At 37.5% G+C, this 23,753-nt stretch overlaps 1 protein-coding gene across 2 annotated transcripts in view; it reads right to left on the reverse strand.

Annotated features, from left to right (window-relative positions):
• LOC122795392 (sulfotransferase 6B1-like) overlaps positions 1–23,753 on the reverse strand; it is a 527,554-nt gene that overhangs the window by 12,026 nt on the left and 491,775 nt on the right. For both annotated transcript variants that reach the window (XM_044063681.1, XM_044063682.1), the window contains exon 6: positions 9,162–9,318. In XM_044063681.1, coding sequence (XP_043919616.1) covers positions 9,162–9,318 — 157 coding nt within the window. The remainder of the gene's footprint in view (positions 1–9,161; positions 9,319–23,753) is intronic.

Consider the following 23,753-nt stretch of genomic DNA (forward strand, 5'->3'; position numbering starts at 1 on the left):
CTAGTACTATGGAAAGGATGGAAGCCATTTTGTGTAGAGGGTAGGAGTTTTTCCTACAGGAGATAGTCTAGCGATTGTTTTTGAATACATTTTTCAAGTATTTTGGCGAGGGGAGATGACATTGTTATAGTTCTAAAATTATTAATGTTTGTTGAATTTCCTCCTTTGTACAGAGAGATATGTGCAACTTTTTCCAGAGAAAGGGAACATGGGATGCTTTTTGTGAAGCTGCCAGCCCAGCTAGCTAGAATTTTGTAAATAATTCTGTCATTTATGAATAGCAATATGATTTGTATGCTGTACTGAGCTTTAAGAATGTAACCCCAGTGCACCCTGCTGGAAAAGAGCAGAAATGTGTAGAAACTACATGCCCATGCAAATGTATGTGTTGATAGTAAAGGCTAGAACATACAGAGTTAACTTGCAAACCCTCAAGAAAATAAGATGAAATTTGTTTCCAATTGTGTTATCTCTCAGTTTTAGCAAGAAGACAGAATGTCTACAGCTAGAGTTTCTTTCTATTGTCTTGAGACAGAGATAATTACTAGGTTTCAAATGTAAAGTGCTGTTGTATTGCTCTGTGACTTCCTAGCAGTTGTACATCTGAGAGATGAGTATTTTTGACAGAGATGCATTAAATTCTGTTGGTTTCTGTTAGCCTGGGAACTAAGGGCAGAAATGACAAGAATGATGTAATCTTCAATGACCCAGCAGAAATGTTTGATAGTAATTTAAGAACTATGTCAGAGACAAAGTCTGTGCATTTTGTATTTGTCTCTGGACCCAGAAACACTCATTCAGCACTTGTACTTGCCTTGCTAATAGTAAGCACTAGATTACAGTATCTCTCTTAGAGATAGATAGGAATACAGTAAGATTAATCTAGCCATTTCCTATATTTATGTAAGACGGTCTTGCAATGTTGTTTTAAAGCATTTCCTGTGATTCTGAACTCTGTTGTCACTGTATTGAGTTATTGAATATTATTTTGTGCTTTTATTATTAAATACATTAACATGTTTTAATTGTGGCTGGTTTTCTTTAGAGATATTTAAGCTCTTAGGGGTACTTGCATATGTATTTGATGACACTGTATAGACCACTCCTAAATATTGAGTTAATGAATATTATTTTGTGCTTTTATTATTAAATACATTAACATGTTTTAATTGTGGCTGGTTTTCTTTAGAGATATTTAAGCTCTTAGGGGTACTTGCATATGTATTTGATGACACTGTATAGACCACTCCTAAATGGCCTTAGTCTTGGACACACTTACCATTTGGATAATAGTAACATTACACAGTAGAAATGGTCTCCCTTTGTAAGAGCCTTATAGTAGCTGATAATGGGTGGTTGGTGGCAGTGATTACTACCTTATAGTCTGGGCAGAAGGGGGCATAGTTGATAAACCTGCGCCAGCCTTCCCCAGGATTGTCCTTGTGTTTGTATATAAACCAAATTTCAAAGTGTGTGTGTGTGTGTGTGTGTGTGTGTGTGTGTGTGTGTGTGTGTGTGTGTGTGTGTGTGTGTGTGTGTGTGTCAGCTAGTCAGCTACTTGGGGAGGAACACAAAGAACTGGCTGGACAGAGAGGGTACTGGAGGTTTTGGCTTCACCACTCAGTTGAGATCTTAACCCAAAGCTGTGCCAGTAGGGAGTCTTATTGGGGATCTGGAGAGAGGGAGAAACCAGCCCCAGAATGACTGTAATCTCCGTGTGCTCTTAAGGGAATTGTACTTTACTGTGTGTGTACTTGTCACCCTTCCAATGTGCACGTCCCTCACTGGTGTTAGTGTTAAGGATTGAGGCTCCTTGATTACTGGACCAATGAAGGAGCGTCACACTTGTATTGACCTATTTATAAGTATTGAGACAGGATAGCCAATGGTATTGCATGCTGTTTTTCGGTACTCACTTGAAAGGCCATCAGTTGAAGATGGGTTTGGTTTATGTTTAAGAGTAGTTTTATGTAGGATGTGGGCACAGGTTTAAAGACGAAAGTGGATGTGGTGATATATGGCTATTAGGCTGGATTGACATTAGATGTTGAGGAATGCTTGGTTAGAGATGCTATACTGTCTATAAAATAAGAGTTGAACTGTATTGCAGTTTCAAGTGGTGAGTTATCGGGAAAGTGGTTTGGGTTGAATTTTTGGCCGGGATGTAAAATTTCTTTAATGGATGTCCAACATTTTTTTTAGGGTGGTGTGTAGCATTATTCTGAAAGGTAATAGTTTTTGATTTCCTTTAATTGCTTTTTAGTTTTTGATTTCCTTTAATTGCTTTTTAGTATGATTGCAGAGCATTCTGATGTTTAAGATATTGAAGGGTTTTATATTTTTGCCATTCTTTCCAAGCGTTTTCCCTATCCTGCATTAGCATTCTACTCTTTTTAGATAACCAAATTGCATTATTTTCAGTCTCTTCCTTCTAGGAGGTGCAAGGCTATTTAGAAAAATTGTACTGAATTCAATTACAGCATTGTCTATGGGGAGGAATATTAGGAAGTTCCAGTTAATAGATTATAGTGTAGTAATTAGCACTTCGTGGTTAAACTTCTGAAATAGTTTCATAAATGTAAAACTGGGTATTAAAGTTGGTTATATGTCCACTTAAATCCTTAGTAGTTTTCCAGTAAAGTTAAGGGCATAAGTTGTTATATTATTAAAATGTGTCTGTTTCCAACATGCTTTTCCTTAATTCAGGTGGGGAAATATCATGCACTTCAATATTTTGTTGGTTTGCCATCAAACCCAAACATTATGTTAAGGTAGGTATTATAAGGAGGAGGCAAAATAATAATGGAACCATATGATAACATCTAAAGTCATGCTCCTCATTGCACACAAATCCATACTGGATACTATAACAGAAGAGATTTTGATACTTGCGTATTATCGCAAACAGTTTTCCAAACTGGCAGAAATGGAAGTTTTTCTGTGAAAACATGTTTCTTAACCTTGAAAGGGGTGTGTTAAGCAAGTAATTAGTAGTGGGTGACTTTGGGTATGAGGCCCGAAGAGGAACAGCAGTCAAATTTTTGTCTCCTGGGGGGAGTGTCTCACTTGTTCCGCGACCTGCACAGTGCTACACAGAACTCTGGCCTCTTTTAATCTTCGGGCTGTTGTCAACATCTGTTATCTTCCGGTGCAGACCACCTGCTTATCTTCAGTCGTCTTCCTCTTACAGAATGCAACCATTACTTTACATATGAAATAGCAGCATTGTAAATGAAACTCACTTACCTAGCAAAAGTATGTCACACAAGTACAATAACTCAAAAACTACAATAACGCCAAAAACATCACTACTCCCAACTTTCTCTAAAACGAGCACGGAATCAGCTGTCAGCATCATCCACCATCATAATGTAAAATCACTAAGAATGCAATGGTTCTTTACACATTGATTAAAACCTTGATTACAAATAAAAAGTGTACCCAAAGTAAACTTTCCGTCTTTGTTTTCCTTCTGTGAACGATTCCAACAGACACTATGAAACCAGCCATGCTAACTCAAGCATGTGTCTGTAAGGCGCACAAAACAGGTAGAGGATTTATTAAATTGTTCCTGTTCCTAAAAGTAATGTAAACATTTTGGCCAGTAGTAAGGACTATACCAGTTTGAATGGTTCGAAGTGTTTTAGGCACTTGTTTGTCTGCAGGTATGAGCTTTTTGTAACCGCAAAAATCTGGTTGTGATAATACGCAGATACTGAGATTTTTTTCAAGGATCTGTCAGAGAGTAGACAAAATAACCTCCATTTGATAGATGTCAGTTAATATTTTGTTCTGGGTTATGGAATAATGGGGACAGTTTTAATGAGAGAAGAAAAGTAGCTACAAAAGCCACAGAAATAAGTGGAGTGCAGTAATAGGAATGAGTCGATGTAAGGATTCTTACCAATGGACTAATTGGTAAGGTGTTTACCTCAGAGACTCAAGGTACAGGGTTTGATTCTCACCTTTAACTGTCAGGTTATTGTCTAGGCATGTAAGTCTGTAGACCAATTGCATAGAATTTACCTGTGAACCAATATAATGTTTTTGACTTAAAATTTATCAGATACATTTAAGCTATCTCATCACAGAATTTTCACAGGTGATTAAAGTGACTTGGCTTAGTTTTTGACATTAATTGTATTTGGCTTCCTTTACTGTTTTTTCATAAAATGTTATGAAAAAGTTGAGCTTGGCTTTAGGAGGTGTCATTGGGTTAATGTCAGGAGTTTGGAGTGTGTCTAGCAGTGTATTCCCTGCCTCTTCCAGTCTTCCGTTATAATTCTAGATCCTCTAACATCTGGTCAATTTTTCTTTCATTTCATCCTAGATCAGACTTTCTCACAGAAAAGTGTCCAGTGTTTTCTGTGTGCTTGTCACATGTATCTGGAGGAAAATAACATGATCTGCCTTCTTATTGATGGCAAAAAGATAGGTGGAGCATTGGAGGAAAAGTCTAGAGAGGTACTCTGCAAAGTTTGCTGTGAGCAACTGAAAAGCATTACGGTTAAGTCATAACAACATCGGTATGAAGTATCAGCTGGGGAAGTGAAAGCCTTGGGGATGGAGCAGGAGAAGAACAGTGGGGTGTAGGCCACCCTTGCACTGGATCACTGGGAGCATAGTCAGAAGTCAGTTGCCACAGGAATCAGAATGCTGGGGTATATCTCTCAGATGCTAGATTCCAGACAAATGTGTAGCTAGGAATGGGCATGACTGGGAGATACCAGTCAGTAGTGTACAACTGGCATTCTAGCGTGAATACCATGAATGCATTTGCAGCTAGGACTGAAGCCCTTTAGTGCTTTGCGTGCGATACAAAGCTGTGTCAAACCACTTGCTACAAATGTAGCAATTGGTTTGTCACTTTTTCACAAGACTTTTTATTTAGCTCTTCAGTTAATAGTTAAGGGTCGCAGATCTGGGAGATCCTGCTCTTCAAGTTGGAATTGAGGAGTGCCAGTTTGGGAAACCAACTTTTCTTTTTTGAAACTTATAGTCACAGGGCACCAGATCAGGGAATAGCACAGGGCACTAAATTAGCAAGCTACAGCTCCAATTCCTGAAGCAGAGGCCATACAAGAAAACAGACATTAAGCTGCTGGGATCCAGAGAATCCATAGGATGAAATGAAAGGAAATTTGACTAGATGTTAGAGGAAATAGAGCGCTACCCTCATCAGACTAGAAGTAATAGGGGCAGTATATTATCAGGGCAGTTTAAAGGGGATCATCCTGAGCAGGAATAACAGAGGCAGCAGGTTGCAGCTCCATGGAAGGGAGTACTGGAATGGGTTGTGGAGAGAGTTAACTAGATTGATACAAGAAAAAGCACAGATTATGTTTTTTTTTTCTTGTATTAATCTAGTTAACTCTTTTTACTTATCTACCTATGTAAATGATTTTAATTCCTGTCACATACCTAATGAAGGCTTTATTGCATTAATTAACCAAAAAAGATTTTAGTTAAAAGTCAGTTTTTTTATGTGTATGTTATGCTTTTCTGAATACCTGGTTTGGGAATGTGGGTTGCAAATAGATAGGTAGTGTTTTCCTTAACTAGGATTTAGTTTGACCTATCAGTAGTAGTTTATGGAGGTGGGTACTTGCTGTTCTAAAATGTACCTTTTTACAGCCCTGTTTATATTGTTTGCCTTGAACAGGCTGGTTTAAAATTAAACAGTGCATGTATTTTCCACACATCCTTCTAAGTGGATATGTAACGTTGTAAAATATTTCTGTTTTTTGTTGCTGAGCATTGCTTGTCTGTGACGAATAAAGGCTTGTTGCTTTGGAACACTGCCTGGTTTTCATGATTTTGGAGAATTATTGTGACTTGAGTTCAAAGAAATTTTTAAGAACATTAGTTTTTTTTTTTTTAGACATATTCCAATATTTATTGTTTTTAAGCAAATGTAATATAACATAATGCAGTGGTACACTTTTAGCAAATGTGGCAATGTTATAAAGCCTGTATCATTACCATGGTGTAGTATGTAGTACCCGTTTCTCAAGAAAATATTTCTATTTTTATTAATAGTATATGCAGCAGACATTGCAACAAAAGTTCACAGAGATGGTGCAAGAGTTTCAGTATCATAGGAGAGGAGCAGGGTTCAGTGAATAATGTTATTAAAAATGAATAGTCACAGTAAATGCAGCAGGCAGTGCAAGAGAACTTAGTATAATGAACAAAAGCATAGTAGTCCCCTCTTAGATTTGTAGCAACATTAACCGAAGTACAATGATTTTCTTTTAAAAGGTGTCAGGGTGTATTGTATTATTCAGCAACCTGAAAAGGGCACTTTTTAAAGCTGCCATCTTACAAAGTTTTAAAGATGTTTGGTACGTTGACAAAGCCGAGAGAAGAGCAAAAAAATTCTGGTTTCATTCACATCTCCAAAACCTGCAACAGAATTATATGGGTCCCTCTAACTTTCACATCTATCTTTGTATGAAAATGTGACAAAAACAAAGTCCGCCCACAGGCAAAAACAATAGAAAAAAACACACAGTAAGCAGCAATTAAACCAAATAACTTTTAGTAACAACCATCTGGTACCTCAGCTTTTCACCTTCAAGGATACAACATTGTGCTCATGCTAACAATTTTTACCAGGTGAACGCCACCAATAGTTAAGTTCCATTACATTTTTAAAGTGCACAATGCCTATTACAAACATCCATCCCAACATTTTAATTAAAATTATTACACATTTATTTTTTTTTTTCACATATAAATATAAACTTCACATTTCATTAAAATTACTTTCACTCGGGTTGCATATAAACTGTTAACAGAACCATATTTATTTTATTACCTTAATAAATGAATAAATATTAAATTCAGTATTAAGTTAATGTCCAAATTAAGAACCTTTGGGTAAAGTGTTCCAAAGTTCAAAATCATTTTGCTCTCTAGTGCATTTAATATCTGGCTCATGTCACCCCCCCATATGAACTTGATTGAGCTAATATACTAAAAAGAATGAACCATCACTCCCTCCATGCTTGTTGTTAAAATGCTCTCCTACAGGACTCCTAACATTCCTATTTCTAATATGGCCCAGATGTTCCAAAATCCTAACTTTGACTGCCCTCTTAGTTTGACCTACATATCAGTTAATACTCTTACACCCACACCCCACAATATATACTACCTCACAGGAATTACACGTAACTTCACTTAGAAACAAATTTGCGTCCATTAATATTACCACCAGAGATGTTTCTCACTTTCCTACACACATTACAACGACCAGAAGCAAAAGATCCTACCATATATGCTGGGGCACACTATGTAATAGTATATTCAACAACTCTTTTAAATTCAAATATCTCTTATATGAAAACTTTACTACCCCAGGGAATGAATCCCCCACCATCTCATCCAAACAATGTGCCACGATTCCATAATCAGTCTCCTCATAATTCCAGAAAATGGTGAAAATCTGAATACAGAATACAAATATTTTCCAGAGTATGAAGGCGTAAGGTTCCTCCCAACACATGGTTCTCTTTTAACATAAACCCCATGTGTTCCCCTCACCATTTCCAAAAGTTTTGGATAGAGCTTTGAAGCATACTCTTGGAAATGTAGAGCATAGTATAGGAACAAGGAAGGCTGGCTCATTCTGTAGATGGGAAGTGTTACTCTGCAATTAAAGAAATTTTGGTAGGAGAACTACAAGGAATGGATGCAGGAAAGGATGGGTAAGCATTGAATACATCACAGAATCTTGAACCAATTACACCAGGGGGCAGGACATGGAGGTGCATAGGTATATGTTCCCCATGACAGAAACAGGAAAGATGGGAGTGGAATAGCAGGCTACATAAGGAGAGTTTCATATCTGAGGTCAGAGGGAAGGCAGAATGCCAAATTTTGAAAGAGGCAAGGTATAGTGATAGTTAGAAACTAGATTAAATGCTCTGGTGTTGAGGAAGGAGGTTAGAACTGATGGCTTGATACAATACATTGTTCATCATACACAAGAGAGGATGGAAAGCCATAGGACAAAACAAAAAAGGGATATGAGGGAAGAAGGCAACAATTCATGGTGCTGAATTTGTCAGGGGCAGACTGGGAGATGCAATGTTCCAAAGTGAAAAGGGAAATGTAGATGAGTGTTCAGCCATCTAATGCAGGACTGCATCAAAAAGGCCAAAAATCTAACCACTGCAGAGGATATCATAGACGCCAGGTTTGAGCACTGTTGGCCAACACTGCCTATTTGACTGTGTGGTTAAACAACTTTGAGTAGGACTTTAAATGACCAAAGACTCTAAAAAATAGAAAATATTGCTAAGGAAATGTATGCAATGAATGTAATTCAACTCCATTTTCAGAATAAAATAGTCAAGCTGCACAAAATTATAATAACAGTAATTAATGCTACCAGTGCAAAAAGTAATCATTTTCTTTTATTTATCACTGATAATTGTATCAAGTAGTATCCAAGCACAATGCATCATTCTGTCTCCCAAGTTTTCCAAACAAAGCAAGCATATATAATTGGAAAGCATTTTAACAGTAAATTTAAGATACTAGAAACCACATCCTGCCCATAAAATGATCATACTATCCAGTGTTCACTAGGTTTAGTCTCTCTGTAAGCCAAATTCAATACTGTCCACCAACTGTGAGACAGAGAGGGATGACACCCTGAATAAAATCCAGAAGGCCCCAGCTGAAATAGTGGCTTACACAGTAGAACAGCTGTACACTGGACAGTAGAAGTGAAATGCTTACATCAATATACCCATCCTGGAAGGGAGATGCTGGTGATCCCGGCCAACTAGCTTATTATTGTGCAAGTGGAGGCATGCATACAACCAGTGGACATAGGGCCTGGGGATGAGGACTTGGAATCCCATGTTGGCAACAGTACCTTGGGGCATGTGTGAAAATGCATACACATCAGGGGGAAGACAAGGGATGCCCCTGAAGTGACACCGACTCCCACTGCAATCACCAGGGCTAAGGATAGGGCCAGTGAAAGCACCCTTCATGGCTACTTGTATGATGCTCATGCCATGGATTTCTGTCATTTATGTAATGGGAAACAAATGGATAGTGGCTGTAGCTTGTTTGTTGGGAGGCACAGGGGTCAGAATAAGGCTATAGACAAAATATATAACACTGTAGCATCTAGAACGTACCTTTACGGAAGAACACATCACCTAGGTTAAAATGTGTGTTTCTGGAATTGTCCTTCATAGATTTAAAAGTACCTCGATCAGCAACAGATTGTATCTGTTCCTCTGATAATGAGAACCCATAAAAGTCTACAATTTTTTTAATTCCACCAGTCAGATCCTGAAATGAGAAAAAAATAACAGTCAGAGAAATATTTCTGTAGTTTGTTTACGATGTAGTAAGATGGTGGTGGGTGGGTTGTGTGTGCATGCACATGTATGTGGGTGTACACACCTTAGCTCCACTACAGTTATTTCTAATATAAATCATGCATGTAAACAGTCTTTTGTTGTGATTTTCTCCAGTTCTTAACATACAGTGAAGTAGCACACAAGTGTATATAACATTTGCTGGGAATGCAGATCCTAAAGAATAATGTTACAGCTTGCAATCAAGCTTAAGGAAAGGAAGTTTTTATCTTTCTTTGTATTTGTGTGCACTTATGTGTATATGCCAAGGTATACATGGCTAAACAGTGCTCAACTTACATCTGCAAGATGGCTGTTAAGAGTTACTAGCTTATGTCATAGGGAGATCATCTATGTTAAAAATAAACCTCATTTCTATAACAAAGTTAATTACAGGACATTGTTGCTCTTAAAGCTATCTGTGCTTCCAACACTTTTATAAAGCCTTCATCTCTTTCTGTCTCTGTTTCACTGCAATTTTCTTACATTTTCTCTGCCTGAACTTTCATACAGTAGACATTAATCCAGCTCCATTTTCAGAATAAAATATCAGCTGCTTTCATATATGTGGTGTAATATAAGTAGCTTCTGAAAAAACATTGCTCTGTGGTCTTAGTTGCAGAATTAAGTTTCTCCTTCTGGATGCAAAATGAAAACTAACGTATGGTTGAAAGTAACATTTTCTTTGCAAGCTGCTTTGTAATAAAACTGACTATGAGAGAAAATCACAACAAATTAAAGAAATGAAGTAGAACGGACAGGCTTTAGGATTATAGACTCTGTGTGTGTGCGCGTGTGTGTGTGTGTGTGTGTGTGTGTGTGTGTGTGTGTGTGTGTGTGTGTGTGTGTGTGTGTGTGTGAGAGAGAGAAAGTGATTGAGTGTGGGTGCATGCTTTATAGACAGAAAATGAGATAGGTAAACAGCTTAACTGCATTAATGTTAAATCGGGAGATGTCAGCCTTATAGCACAAAGGAATAAAGTCTTGATTCAGATAATATGGGGTCAATTAGCAGCTTGGGTATTGAAGAAACTGATATGAGATGAGAGGGGAATGAACAGGAAATTACTTTTTTATCTCTCATGGGTGGGACAGGGACTGGACATGCTAGGGCCATGCTGGTGACAGGTGCTGCTGAAGTTGGATTAGCAGTTATGCAAGGTGGGTGAGGCAGAAAAGAGGAAATACTTCGTCTCATAGTTGGGGCACACCTACCTATCCTCACATCGCCCACCATGTAAAGATGTTTGGCTGATAAGGAAAAAAGTTAACCATGATATGGCAGTCTAGTGCTCTTGCTTCCATCTCTGGACATAGGGCAACTTCATAGCTGGACAGCTATAAGGCTTTCCTCACTAGGAAACTGGAGAGCTACCTGATGAAGGCATACCATTGTGGGTACATCTCAAATGTGGTGGCACCAGAGACTATGGCCTAATGCAGTACACAGAAAGATATCAGTAGCACTAAGTTGTGCAGGGTGGAGGAGCTAGAGGCAATAATCACACTAAAATAGTGTAGGTATTTCTGTTGCTAGCAAACCAGAAAAATCAGCATTTTCTTTTATATTATGTTTACCACCTAATTCGATAATCAAGACCTTTGAATGCACTTTTTTGTTCTTGTCAGCAAGATAAATTACTGTATTTGCAAGAAAATGCACGCTATGGTAGGTAACACTATCACATGTTAGGAGTGTACTACATGCAGCCAATAGAATTCTACCTTCATCTTAGTATACAATGTTGTGCCATCATAAGAAACCCTTAACTTAACACATCTAACCTGAAAATATAATACTTACCTGAAAGCATTCATAGCAGTACTGGGAATTTTCCACATGACTGAATGCATTCATAGCTGTAATAAGTTTTTTTTTCCTTCCCTTCACCTAACTCTGCCATACGCAATCATGCTTTAACATAATCTAAAATGTACCTTGTATTATTCATCCACTAATTGTTACTTAAGAGTGCCTTCCCAGTACATAAAACAAAAGGAATCTATCAAAGGATAAAAAAGCAGTCATTTTCTTCCAGTTTTTACCCTAAATAAGCCACATGCCACATTATTAAAATTATGTTACACTCACAATGCAGTCCTACTATAGTGAGGAGATAACCATCAGGATAGGATACCAGTTTTCAATATTTATATAAATTACCCATAACTCAGCAGGAAGTTTGTTTGCTCAGGTTAGTGCTGCAGTTGTCACGTTTGCCATCATCTGTTGTTAGATTCTGTGTGTTATGCCAAAGAGAAGGATGTTTTGTGGAGAAAAGCTAGGAATGCAAATGAAACATTCATGCAACTCCAACTCATACCACCAGCTACATTCTTTCATGGATAAAGTGATAGCATAAACTTATTTCTGTCCTTGCTTTGGTTTCCTTCTTCAGCTTCCATTATCATTGCCTGACTGTAAAACTAGTTAGATTTACCTGTGCCTTAATATCAGCAGTAGAAAAACATAGTATGAGCCTAGTACACATTTGTTGCATCACCCTGAAATTATATGCTAACCATTATAGCTGGTATTTTCTTACACCTATAAAATTAAAAACATAAAACAAACTAATCAAACTTCCGTACAGAGCCAAGGAAGTAAAATGTACCACTAAACCACCATAAATTCGTACCAGCAATGATGCCAAAAGAATAAAAGCACCAGTGGGTAAAACACCACAACAATTTTACTGGCAAGCCAAGTAAAACAATAGGTACCAAGTGCTTTTATCCCCTTATAGTCATGAAACTTCAGAGTATCAAACAAATGCAAAGGTCTCATATTTAAAGTAAAAAGCCCACAAAAAGAAAATATTGTAACCAACAGGCTGTTTTTCTTAAAGACATATCACATTAAATATGATGCATTGGTACATAGTTCACTGACCTTTTCACACCATACCCTAAAAACATCAAAAAAGCATTGTCCCAAAACTTAGGTTTAAAACAGCGATTAAAATGATATCCTTGTTGTTAAAATACAATATTGTCTATTTGCGTACTTAATGTAACAAAATAAATCTAGGTTAGACCATTTAGGAAGTTATAGCCTTAAGCTTCAGAAAACATCCACTGGTGCTTTAGTCTTTTGGAATTACTACCTGTAAAAATTTGTGGTGGAGTAGTGGGACATTCTACCTCCTTGGCTCCATATGGAAGTTTGATTTGTTTGTTTTTGTTGTTTTACTTTATCAGTTTGCTTGTGGTGTTGGAGCTGTCGAGGAGAGATGTCATAGCCTTTATTCACCATGGACCAGGAGGTACAGCCTACTGACAATACCTTTGAAACAGAAGCTGGGATCAGCACACTTATACAGCTTTTGACTCAAACTTGAAGGAGTGTTTACTGGCGGTAACAGTGTTAACGAGATGACTGGTAGCAGTGTAATGAGTTCACTGGCTGAGCCAGTTATACCGACAAGAAGTGCGCTCCCCAAATTGTTTTACAAGAAGTCTGCTGGGTTTAAGGGGAGGGAACAGTAATCCCAATAACAGTCCTAGAGTAAACCACTTGACTGAGTGGTTTAGAAACAGCATTGACTTTGGGGCATTGCATTGGTCCAACCTAATGAACTAGATGGTGTTTCTGTTCAATAGCAGCTGGAGATTTTTGAAAGTAAACTCACAAAGTAGCACAAGCTGCAGTTAGAAAATGGTTATTTCCATGAGTGCATAAAATTAGGTATAGTGCTGAATGGGCTTAGATCCTGGAAATTTCCTTCCAGATTGGTCAAATGATCTGCATTACACCATGCTCTTTTGGCTTTATTTGATGTCAGGGACTTGAACTTTTAGAATTATTCATTCGCCACAAGCCTTGGAGCAACTAAAACTTGAAATCACCCAGTTAGACAAAAAACTTCCAAGTAATTTAATATCGAGATCCCTAATATTTAACAAGGTGGAAAAAATTCTGAATAAAGCGAAGGCAAAAAAGCATAAAAAAATTGACCTGCAATCAAATTGATTATAACAAAAAGGCATATCCTGTCCCCCTAAGATTAACAACATTGAGACATTTACTTCGACATTGAAACAGAGTTAGATGTCAGTACATTCCTGCTGACTCTATCTCCATCAAGATTGGAATGGTTATTGAACAAACGGAAAGCCAACCAGGGCAAATTGCAGGGACAGTACCAACAGGGATTCCAATCGAGGAATTAGCCATTACCACAAAGGAAGAGAGGTCAGAAGAGGAACTATTGTCCCCCACTGGACCTAAGGTTATCAATGTGAAAAATGAGTTTAAAGTATACATGTCTAGTTCAGTTGATATTATTATGTAGCACTCTTTCCTGTTTGAGAAAGGGCTTGCATTTGTGGCTTCCAGGAAGGGTAATTTAGCTAAGACCATCACTTCACATTAAGATGTTTACTAGAAAGTTGAATTTTAATGTGATATTTTGACTAAATTAACCAAAATAATGTGAACAGTGAAACTTGTAAAAAAAAACAGTCTGTACAACTCCCCTTTGCCCCCTACCATTTTATTATTTGAAACAATGTGTGAGCATGATATTAGAATGGCCTGTAGGGGTAATTATGGTGACAACTACAACAACCTCTTGGACACAGAAAAGCTGTTGAATGAGATTAGTTTGAATCATTCCGTTAGCTGTATGAAACCCAAGTGGCAGCTATGGATCTCAATGATTACATCAGTAGGATGGAAACGTCATTGTTTTCCCAATCAATATGAAGAGAGCAGCAAGAATCAGTTGAATATTTCCTATGCAAAATCAGATATAGCTATCTAGGAGCTTCACTTGGATGAACTACTTATAGTTAATGAATACAATCTCATCAAAAATGAATTTCTTAGGATACTCTCAATATTTAGGATCCCCAAAATAAATAATTTGGAGGATTCCCCCATTTCGTTCAATAGTAGATGCCAAGGGCTCAAAGACCCATGGAATAGCCAAATTCACTGATATGAAGTTAAACATGTTAGATAAAGAGAGGAACGTCTACAAAGATTACTAGGATTTCCTCAGCAAGACCCATCAAGATACTTTCAATGGGAATATAATTTTAGTCACCATTGATATTAAAGACCTTTTTTTGGTCACTCCTCACAATATAGGTCTGGAGTGGTTTTCATAGTATTTATGTCACAATACTAATCTTAGTGACAGTTGGTCAAGGCTTTACCTGTCTTCATGAATATTGTATGAAACTTTATTTGGTTTGAAGGAACAAGCTACCAACAGGTTAAAGGTGTTGCAATGGGGCCGCTTGTGCCCCCATTTTTGCAAACATGATTTTAGCCTATAGGGAACACAATTATGTGTCAATTCACCTTTCAAAGAATCCTGGAGCTTTTATGGGCATTTCCTAGACAATGTTATATTCTGGAAAGACAGTGAAATTAAATAAGATGATTTCTTTGTTTATATTAATAACACTACCAACCTCCTCAACTTCACAATAACCAAATCTACTGATTTTATTAATTACATGGATGTAGAGTTAAGAACTGATCAAGTGAACTATTTTCCTCCACCTTTGTATAGATAACCAACGTAGTCTAATTCCCTGCTTCATTTTGAAAGTTGTCACCTGCTACATCAGAAGAAAGTCCATGTAAAAGGGCAACTAGTACACATAGGATGATTTCAGATATAGAAGCATTTGGTAAGGAGGGAGAAACCCTTCAGAGTAATTTATTAAATAGAGGAAATCCTGTTAAATTCTTAGAAATTTTTCATGAGGATAGGCAAAAGGTTGACCCATTTTTACAGAATCCTTTTAGGTATGTATGGGGATTGCAACACAAACAATGCCAATATAGTTGTGTATGCTAGTTTTAATAAGGGATGCATCCTTACTTAGAATAATGAAGCTAGAGTTATCCAAGACATGAAAATCTTAAAAATTGTGGGTTTAAGCAAAGAAAAAATGGGGGGCCATCCCTTAGTGACTTTCAGGAAGGATAATAACCTCAAAAATTACTTGGAAGGGATGAAACAGTCCAGTTATGGGAAACGGAGAATTCACTTTGTGACAAAATATTTCAGTTGTAATTATTGTTCATTTATTATTGAGGCAGAATGTGTCCAAGTTAAGGAATTTGGGAGAATTTTTTGTCCAAGAAAATGTAACTGTAAAACTGAGAAGGTGGTTTACACGGTCAATGTTCCTAGTGTTCTTGCTTCGACATAGGCAAGAAGGAAAGAACACTGAAAGGGAGAATATATGAACACAGTATAGACATTAGGAAATATGACACTAGAAATAGTCTTTGGAAATACATTGCCAGCGACCAGGGGCATCCTTTTAAGTTCTTCATTAATGATGTTATTGAGACTGATGCTGGGGGGGGGGGGCTTAGGTCAGAGCCTAGAGAACCCAAGTGGCAAATTAGAAGAAATGCCACCAGTCATTTTATTTTAAATGAAGAAATGGCCCATTTTTTTTTAAACTTAAGGCTATCGACAGGGACACAGGAAATTAACTTTCTTGGGTGGCGTAAGCCAGGGAACCTTGCTGCCTAGGCTTACTTAGGTCCTTCGGCCAATAGCCTAGTACCTACCTATGAACCTATAACTTCCTAAATGGTCTAACCTAGATTTATTTTTTACATTAAACATACAAATAGACAATATTGCACTTTTATCAGCAAAGATATAATTTTAATTGATGCTTTAAACCTTAGGTTGTGGGACAACATTTTTTGATGTTTTTAGGGTATGTTGTGATAACACTGGATACCCTGTCAAAAAATGTCTTACTATCAATAATAAATCTAGACATATTGAAGAATGTATTTGTGCAAATGGCAAAGCTTGGAACTGTTACATATATTAATGACAGGGCTGATTAGATTAATATTAGGAAATGTGTACATAGAAAACAATTAGGAAAGGAAATGTAAACTGTCAATAAAGATCACTCCCCCTATTAAGCAAGATACTACTTATGACAACTTTGCAATTCAGGATATAAGTACTACTCAGCCCAAGGATAAGTAGAAGTAAATTAAAAAGGAGAGGTTAACAACAAATAACTAGAAAGAAGAAATTCAGGTATATAATGTAAAGAGAATACAGACTGAATAGGACAATGGCTTATGTAATATACAAATTACAGAGAAATAACATTGTTCAGTCATGAAACACTCAGTATACAGAAATGATTTTTTTCAACAGAGAAAGAAAAAGAGAGATAAGGGGCAGGCTAAAAGGAAAAAAAAAATCAAAACTGAACTTGGAAAGATTAAAGAATATTACTGTAAGAAAAAATACCAATGATGACAACAGTTAAAGCTGTGGAAGCGAAAACCGTGAAATTAATAAGACCAATGGTGATGAAGATCATTCCTTTGTAACAGTTGATAGAGCCGACACTACTGAATTACAAGTGTGGGATTCTTTAGATCTGGTCAAAAATTATATGCTAGTAATTAGAGATTCAGTTATTAGAGTAACTGATACAACACTATATTTGATGCAAGTATTTGCCAAGATTAAAAATACAGGATGTGAGTAGGGCATTATAATGCTTTAAAACAAGTATGGAGCTGTTTTTATGTTGGTACAAATAACTCATCTTCAATGATTCTCTTGACTGCTCATCAGAAGCTTACACCCATTAGACAGAATAGGTTATGCCGGTATTAGGACATATTTTTCACAAATCAGACATAGAAGGTCATCATGAAGATTTGTTTGGGTAAATATCTACATGAAAAAAATGGCCCATTTAAAAATGGGAAGTATGTAGAATGTCCAAGCCTAATTTAAGGGACGGCTGTACTGGACATGCAACAGCCACTTGCCCATGAGGAAGAGAGAGAGTATATGATATATATATTTTTAATTTTTACTTTGACAAACTTGCTTAATATTGACTGTACTGATGCTGCTTGCACTGATTTTTGTATTTTTTTTACTAATAATTAGTTTACTGGTTCGTGCTGGTGGCAGAAAAAGGTTTCTAGGCTAGTAATTGTTGTATATTGAGCTTTAAATACTCAGTAGCAAGTCCACCCAAGCACTATCCTAAAACCAAACTCCAAGCAATTATAGTTACCCATCCCCAGAGTCATTCCTGTTGGTATCATGGACAACACTTCCACATAACTACTCAGGCCAGCATCAGTGAGGTAGGAATCTTAAGAAACAATTGTCTCATGCTGTCTATCATCTATTACTCAAATAGCATAACAGCATATGAGAGATGTACATATACAATATCCATGGAAGCAAAAATCTCACACACAGTAAAATCCAGACACCAAAACTATCAGCAGTACACCATACAGCACACCTTTCCAAGGGCATCACAATATACAATCCTTAGAAGCTCAACATATGATGGATTGACTTGCCTATACCTCAAAAACATCCAGAGCACAACACAGGCAGAAAGCACACTAAGCAAGTTAAGTCTACCTCCTCACATAGCACATGGAGTCACAATCACACATGCTGAACCCATAAGGCAGGCGTCAACAGAAACAAACATTTTTATTATAAGTGACTCCATTGTAGGACATACCGACGTGCCTCTTACCAGGCTGAGCAAGGAAAGAGTGACGGTTAGTTGATTGACTGGTGCCAGGATCCATCAGATCATGCATGCAGTTGAGTCCTTTAATAACAAGCATCAATATGACTCTTGTCATAGTTGATCCTGGTGTCAGTGACTTGATGTGTACCTCCATGGACTATATGAACAGAGACACGATGGATCTTTCAGACTGTGTCCCCAAGGCAGGTATGAGTCTAGCACTAAGCAGCATTCTACCTTCTTCAAAGATGATGCCACAATATAAGCAAAAAATAATTGACTTAGTTTTTGGTGTCATTCAAATGGGGTCCAATATTTGTCACTATGGAAGGATATGATCGACAGATCATGCTGTTTTGCCAGAAATTGTCTGCATCTGTTCCCTCTAGGGTTTTGATTACTGGCCAAGACACTGTCCACCCCCATAATGCTTTTTTTAGGCAATGCCAACCTGATAAACCTACTAACATAATGAAATATGATACTGATAAATGCTGGAAGCCTAAGCAAGATCCCCCACTGCCTACAAGCAATGAGGGCAGATGAATGAATAAAACTGACAGGATGTCAAGCTGAGAAGGTAATGAAAGCAGAAGATCAGTGGCAAGACAGACTTGATGGAGATGTAATGGAGGACAATCATTTCCAATATTCAAGCAGTGACAAGACAGGAAGGATAGCCTTGCTATGGTTGAGACACCTAAAAAAAACAAGAGCTTCAAACCACCATGACATGGAATTTAATACAATTCTCTTAACACTAAACAGCAAAGCTTTCAAGCAAAAGCCCTTTGTCAATGCAGGCCATGAATCTATTACACTCCATATTTAGGTATGTTCATACCCTCCTCTTTCACATGTTTTGCTAAAGCTGAAAACATATCAAGCAGTATGTGTGATGCTTCTACCAGCCTCTATATGGATGAGTAATACAAAGTTAAAAGAAAGCACACCATTTATCCAATATTCATAGAGATATTGACTATCCCACATCACAAAGACATGTTGTAGGTGGATTGAACACTCTAAGTTGGCCATAGGCATGTGTGTGTGTGTGCCTTCTGTGGAAGGTTAGGAGCTGGGCTGGCAACTCAACACCGTAAAAACTCCACTGCCAATCATGAGGGGACAGGTGATCCGATGTGGCAACCTCTAACCAGGAAAAAGCCAGAAGAAGAAGACTGACTAATGCTTTAACAAAATATGTGAAATAGGAGGGGTGTGAAAATGTATTTAAATACTTCAGAATAGATTTCCTAATGCGTGAGGTAGTGATAATTTATTAGATACTGAAGTTGCTGAATATAAATGGGTTACATGCCTAAGTACTGATCAAAATCTAGTCTAAACCTGTTGTAAAACAATGACAGATGAGGCTGAAAATTTTAAATATGTAAAAATCTGGCTGCAAAATGTGTGATTATTTTATTTTGCGATTTTTTAGACTATATTTAAATGTGCAATGGTACTCATTGCTTAATGCTTTGAGAAAGAAGTTGTAGTTTGAAGCTCTTGTTTTATTTTGTTTTCGATTTGATGTTTTTATTCAATTTGGCATCTCACCTGGATTTTGTTTTTTGATTTTACCATTGAGACATACTGAGCAGCAGAAACCAGAGGGATATTAAAATGTCAACTTCAAGAAATGTGTAGTTGTGAAATGTGTAGTTGTTTGTCAAATAGGTCTGTTGCAGAACTCTTGTTTTCTGTTCATTGGTCAAAATGGATAATGAATTGTAGTAAAGTAGAGGCCTGTGGGTTATGCAGCCAGTATTTATACAAGACCACAGAGTCTAGTGATGATCAAAAGGAGTAGTATGAGCTCATTAAATTATGGTAATCTATTAAGTGCGACACTTGAGTAGGGAAGGGTACCCACGCAAGTAATGAAAGGCTCATAGACTGTACATATTAAATAATGTCACCAGTCTCTTCTAGCCCAAGTCAGTCATGGTCATTCCTGCCTGCCTACAGTTATAGCATTTCACTCCTTTGCCAAGCTACCGGAGTCTATCTTCACACTGTAAACCAACATCACCTGTGCAGTGGATTCTACCTAAATACTTCACACAGCCATACCTTAGCAAAGGAAAAGCAAGCAAAGAGAGAAAGCTAAGGTGTGTTTCTTACTTATTGCATTTCTCACTTATCCTGCCAGTTGTGCTTAACAGTAACATAGCTAAAGATAGGTGAGGGGTCAACTGCCACGGGCACAAAGTTTTGGGGGTGCAATCAACTGATCTCAATCACTCAACACAATACCAGCTTTTAAAAGCCAGTGTTGCACTTGTGGTCAAATCCAAGCTCTGTAGCACTCCATTTGTGGTCTAAACTGTAGCAAGCAGTTTACTACAGTTTAAAAGCAATTTTTTTAATGTTAAACTAAAACCTGAGTGCTTTTTTTTTTACTCTGGGGGTGTATAGATCTCACTGTAATAAGAAGATTACTTATTACAGTGAATTTGGTTTTTCACTTGAAGAGCTGATGAGATGGGGCTAGTACCAACTATGCTTAGCATTTACAATTCTTTCATGACTATGTTAAGACAGGAGGTATCTCTATGGCTGCTCTTTGCTTAACTCTTCCTTTCAAAACACTTCTACCTCAATAGATTATTCCCTTTAGGGTGACCCTGTGGAATAGCATACACTGATTTACTGTCATACAATTATTGCCACTGCCTCTTTTGTCTAAGTTCTCATTTCTGAACAACTCATGCATTTGTACCTATCCTTTTTGAGGTCATTGCTAGACACAATCTTTGACTAACTACCAACCAAGTGCAAGTCGTGTCCCACTTTGCTCCTCTCCATCCCCCAATTCCCCAGGTACCCCCAAACCACCCATCCTCTTTGCTCTGTTCACTCACTCACACCCTCAAGATACACTTCTTAAAAAGACAGCGCCATAAAAACATACAACCCTCCTACCTCCCTACTCCAATAATCAGTACTACAATATTAGTTGTCTTAGCTTCCACTTATAACTTCCTGTACAAACACAACAAACATTCAATCAGTATTTTGTTCCCCTTTCAACAGCTTACTTTGCTCTATCGCTATCTTTTCTCTTCACCTCCTTCAATCCGTACTACCAATAATAAACATCTTCATAAAACACTTACATAACCAATCATATTTGTATGCATTATCCCCGCTTTAACCTCCATCCCAAGAAACCACCACCATAACAACCCCCCCCCACCCCCAGTAATCAAATCAAACTGGTTTCTCACCTCAACACTGCCAGGATCACTCTTCTATATAATAATTTTTTCTCTGCCTAAAAACTCAGACTGTCCTCCGTAGTCTTTATATTCCTTCTTAAGAGTAACAAAGAATCCAACCCAGGCCCAACAACTCCCTTTTCTCAACATCAGAATGATTGTTCCTACACTGGTCTATGCCCTCTTCACTGGACACAGTATCAAAAACAAGATAGACCACACAAGTGCTTTTATTTCCCAGAACAATCCAGACATTCTATCAGTCACAGAATCCTGGGTCAAAAAAGACTCCAACTTCCAACACTTTCTAACCTCCTGCAAGTTATGTCAGTGATACCAGACCAGGCAAACAATCATATGGAGTGCAGGCCCTCTAATTTTGCACAAAAATGACCTAAACTCAAAAGTAATTGCCCAAAGGCAAACGCCTCAGTCTCCAGTCCTAACTCGATTCTCCTAAAATCTCCAACTCAAAGGCAAACCACTACTGATCACTTCTGCCTATCTACCATCCCCTGCTTCCTTGGATAAATTCAAATCACTCGTCACCAGCATCCTTAATAACAGTTCCAGAAATAATGACCATTCTACAATCCCTCATCACTAGCATCCTTAACTCATTACATCCAAGTGACGCCTCCAGGTGCATCTGCAGTTAACTCCTAGGCATCAAATATATATTGCTTGTTCATATTTGCATCAGGAATTCCAAAACCATGTCATGTATGAGGTTTTCAAAAATTTCATCTTAAAGCTTACACAATGGCAGACTCAACTGCATTAATATTTGACCTCTGTCTAGTGCAGGTAAATAGATATTAACTGTTGTTTTTATGATATTAACTTATATAGATATCATTTTCACATTCTTCTAAATATCTCAACAACCAAGTAACACAGACAGAACTCCTTAGCATTATATGAAAGCTCTGAGCTAGATGAATAAAAAGTTGCTGACAGTATGTGTGTAACTTGAGTGGTTGCTGAGATATTATAAGTTGTTTTCAAAATATTACAAATGTAATAGTCGTTGTGTTTAGTGTGACTTATAAAATTCAATTTAAGACATAGAACCTAAAGAATACTACCACTATAAAAATAGTTTGTGCTGAAGAGCTTGCCATTAATACTTTTCATAAATCCTATGGTTCTAGAGATATGAACATTTGTTTGAAATGTGAGGACAATTTGATTCTGTCAAAAGGCTTATGCTCCACCCATTGGAAGTCATAATGCGAACTTCCAGAGCTCCAATGGAGTGAAAGAGTTAATAATGGTTCCAAACATAATAATCATTCTAGATCACTTCATTGTTAATTATCTTAGTCCTATTTCATCTGATATGTGTACTTTCCTAGTAGCCCTAGGTCTCCAACTCATTAAAGAACCAAAAAGACCTACTAACCTCAGGTCCTCATCAACCATTCTATAAAACTATCATCAACCATTCTATAAAACTACCCCAATATTAAAAACCTTCAAAAAACCAAGTAGCACAAAGGTAGACAAACTCAGAACCTTTCTCATTGCCCACATCTGGAAGAATATACTTTCCTTACATGACCCTAATATAACAGCTGTAAGCCTAACCAACGTTCTACTCCAGCTACAAGACAAATTCTTCCCACTTATCCACAGAATTTATGAACCCAAGAAAACTGAATGAGTTCAGTGGATAGCCAAACATAACAAAAATGGAAATATACCCCCACAACTGACAACCGCATGTCCTTAACAGTACTGAATAAACTAGCAGAAGGCACAAAACAGATCTTCAAAGAAATACAATTACCCTCTTACATTCCCCCAAACACTTTTTGGAAAGAGGTTAACCTATATACAGGAAGAAAAAATTTCATAATACCCTACAAACAGCATTCAGTGTGGTACAGAAAAACTTTCTCAGGGAGTTTTCTTTAAAGAATTTACCAATGTCCCTTCAACAAACTCCACAGTTTCCACAGGTTATGCATTGCCCACCCAATCATTCATCTCCCTCTTCCACTTCAGATACATATGTCGCAAAGCCGTCTCTATTCTACTTAGAAATATTTCTACTGACACCCCTTCTAGATCTGACAACAAACTCCTGGTTCACATATTACTGCAAAGAGCATCTATGTCTTCCTATCACAATCTGTGTCTCGCACATCATCTTGCCATAGATTTGGAAAACTGCCTAATTAAACCCCTCCCTGAGCATAACAACTCAAAAAAGATACCGCTCACTTCCATCCAATATCCATCTTCTCAAATATAGGCAAACTTCTTGAAAAGACAGTCTATGCCAACTCTCCCTCTATATCAGCAGTACCACCTGCTGTCCTCCAAACAGCATGGATTCTCGACTGGATGAAGGCGCCTAACTGATGACATCCTGCTAAACTCAGATAGTGGTTTCCTTACAGGTGCTCTATTTATTTATTTATTGACAAAGGCATTTGCCCACATTGACTACTATCTTCTCCAAACAAACTGAAATTGATATCAGTCGAGATGCTACTCCCTGGTTTAAAAACATCATCACTGACAGACATGTCATAGTTAAAACAGGATCTCCTCAATCAGAATCTGCCCCTCTTACCAAAGTTGTACCACAAAGAGTCATTCTTGTCCC

Source organism: Protopterus annectens, chromosome 1.part0, assembly GCF_019279795.1.
Source record: "Protopterus annectens isolate FY-2018-M chromosome 1.part0, PAN1.0, whole genome shotgun sequence".
Taxonomy (NCBI): Eukaryota; Metazoa; Chordata; order Ceratodontiformes; family Protopteridae; genus Protopterus; species Protopterus annectens.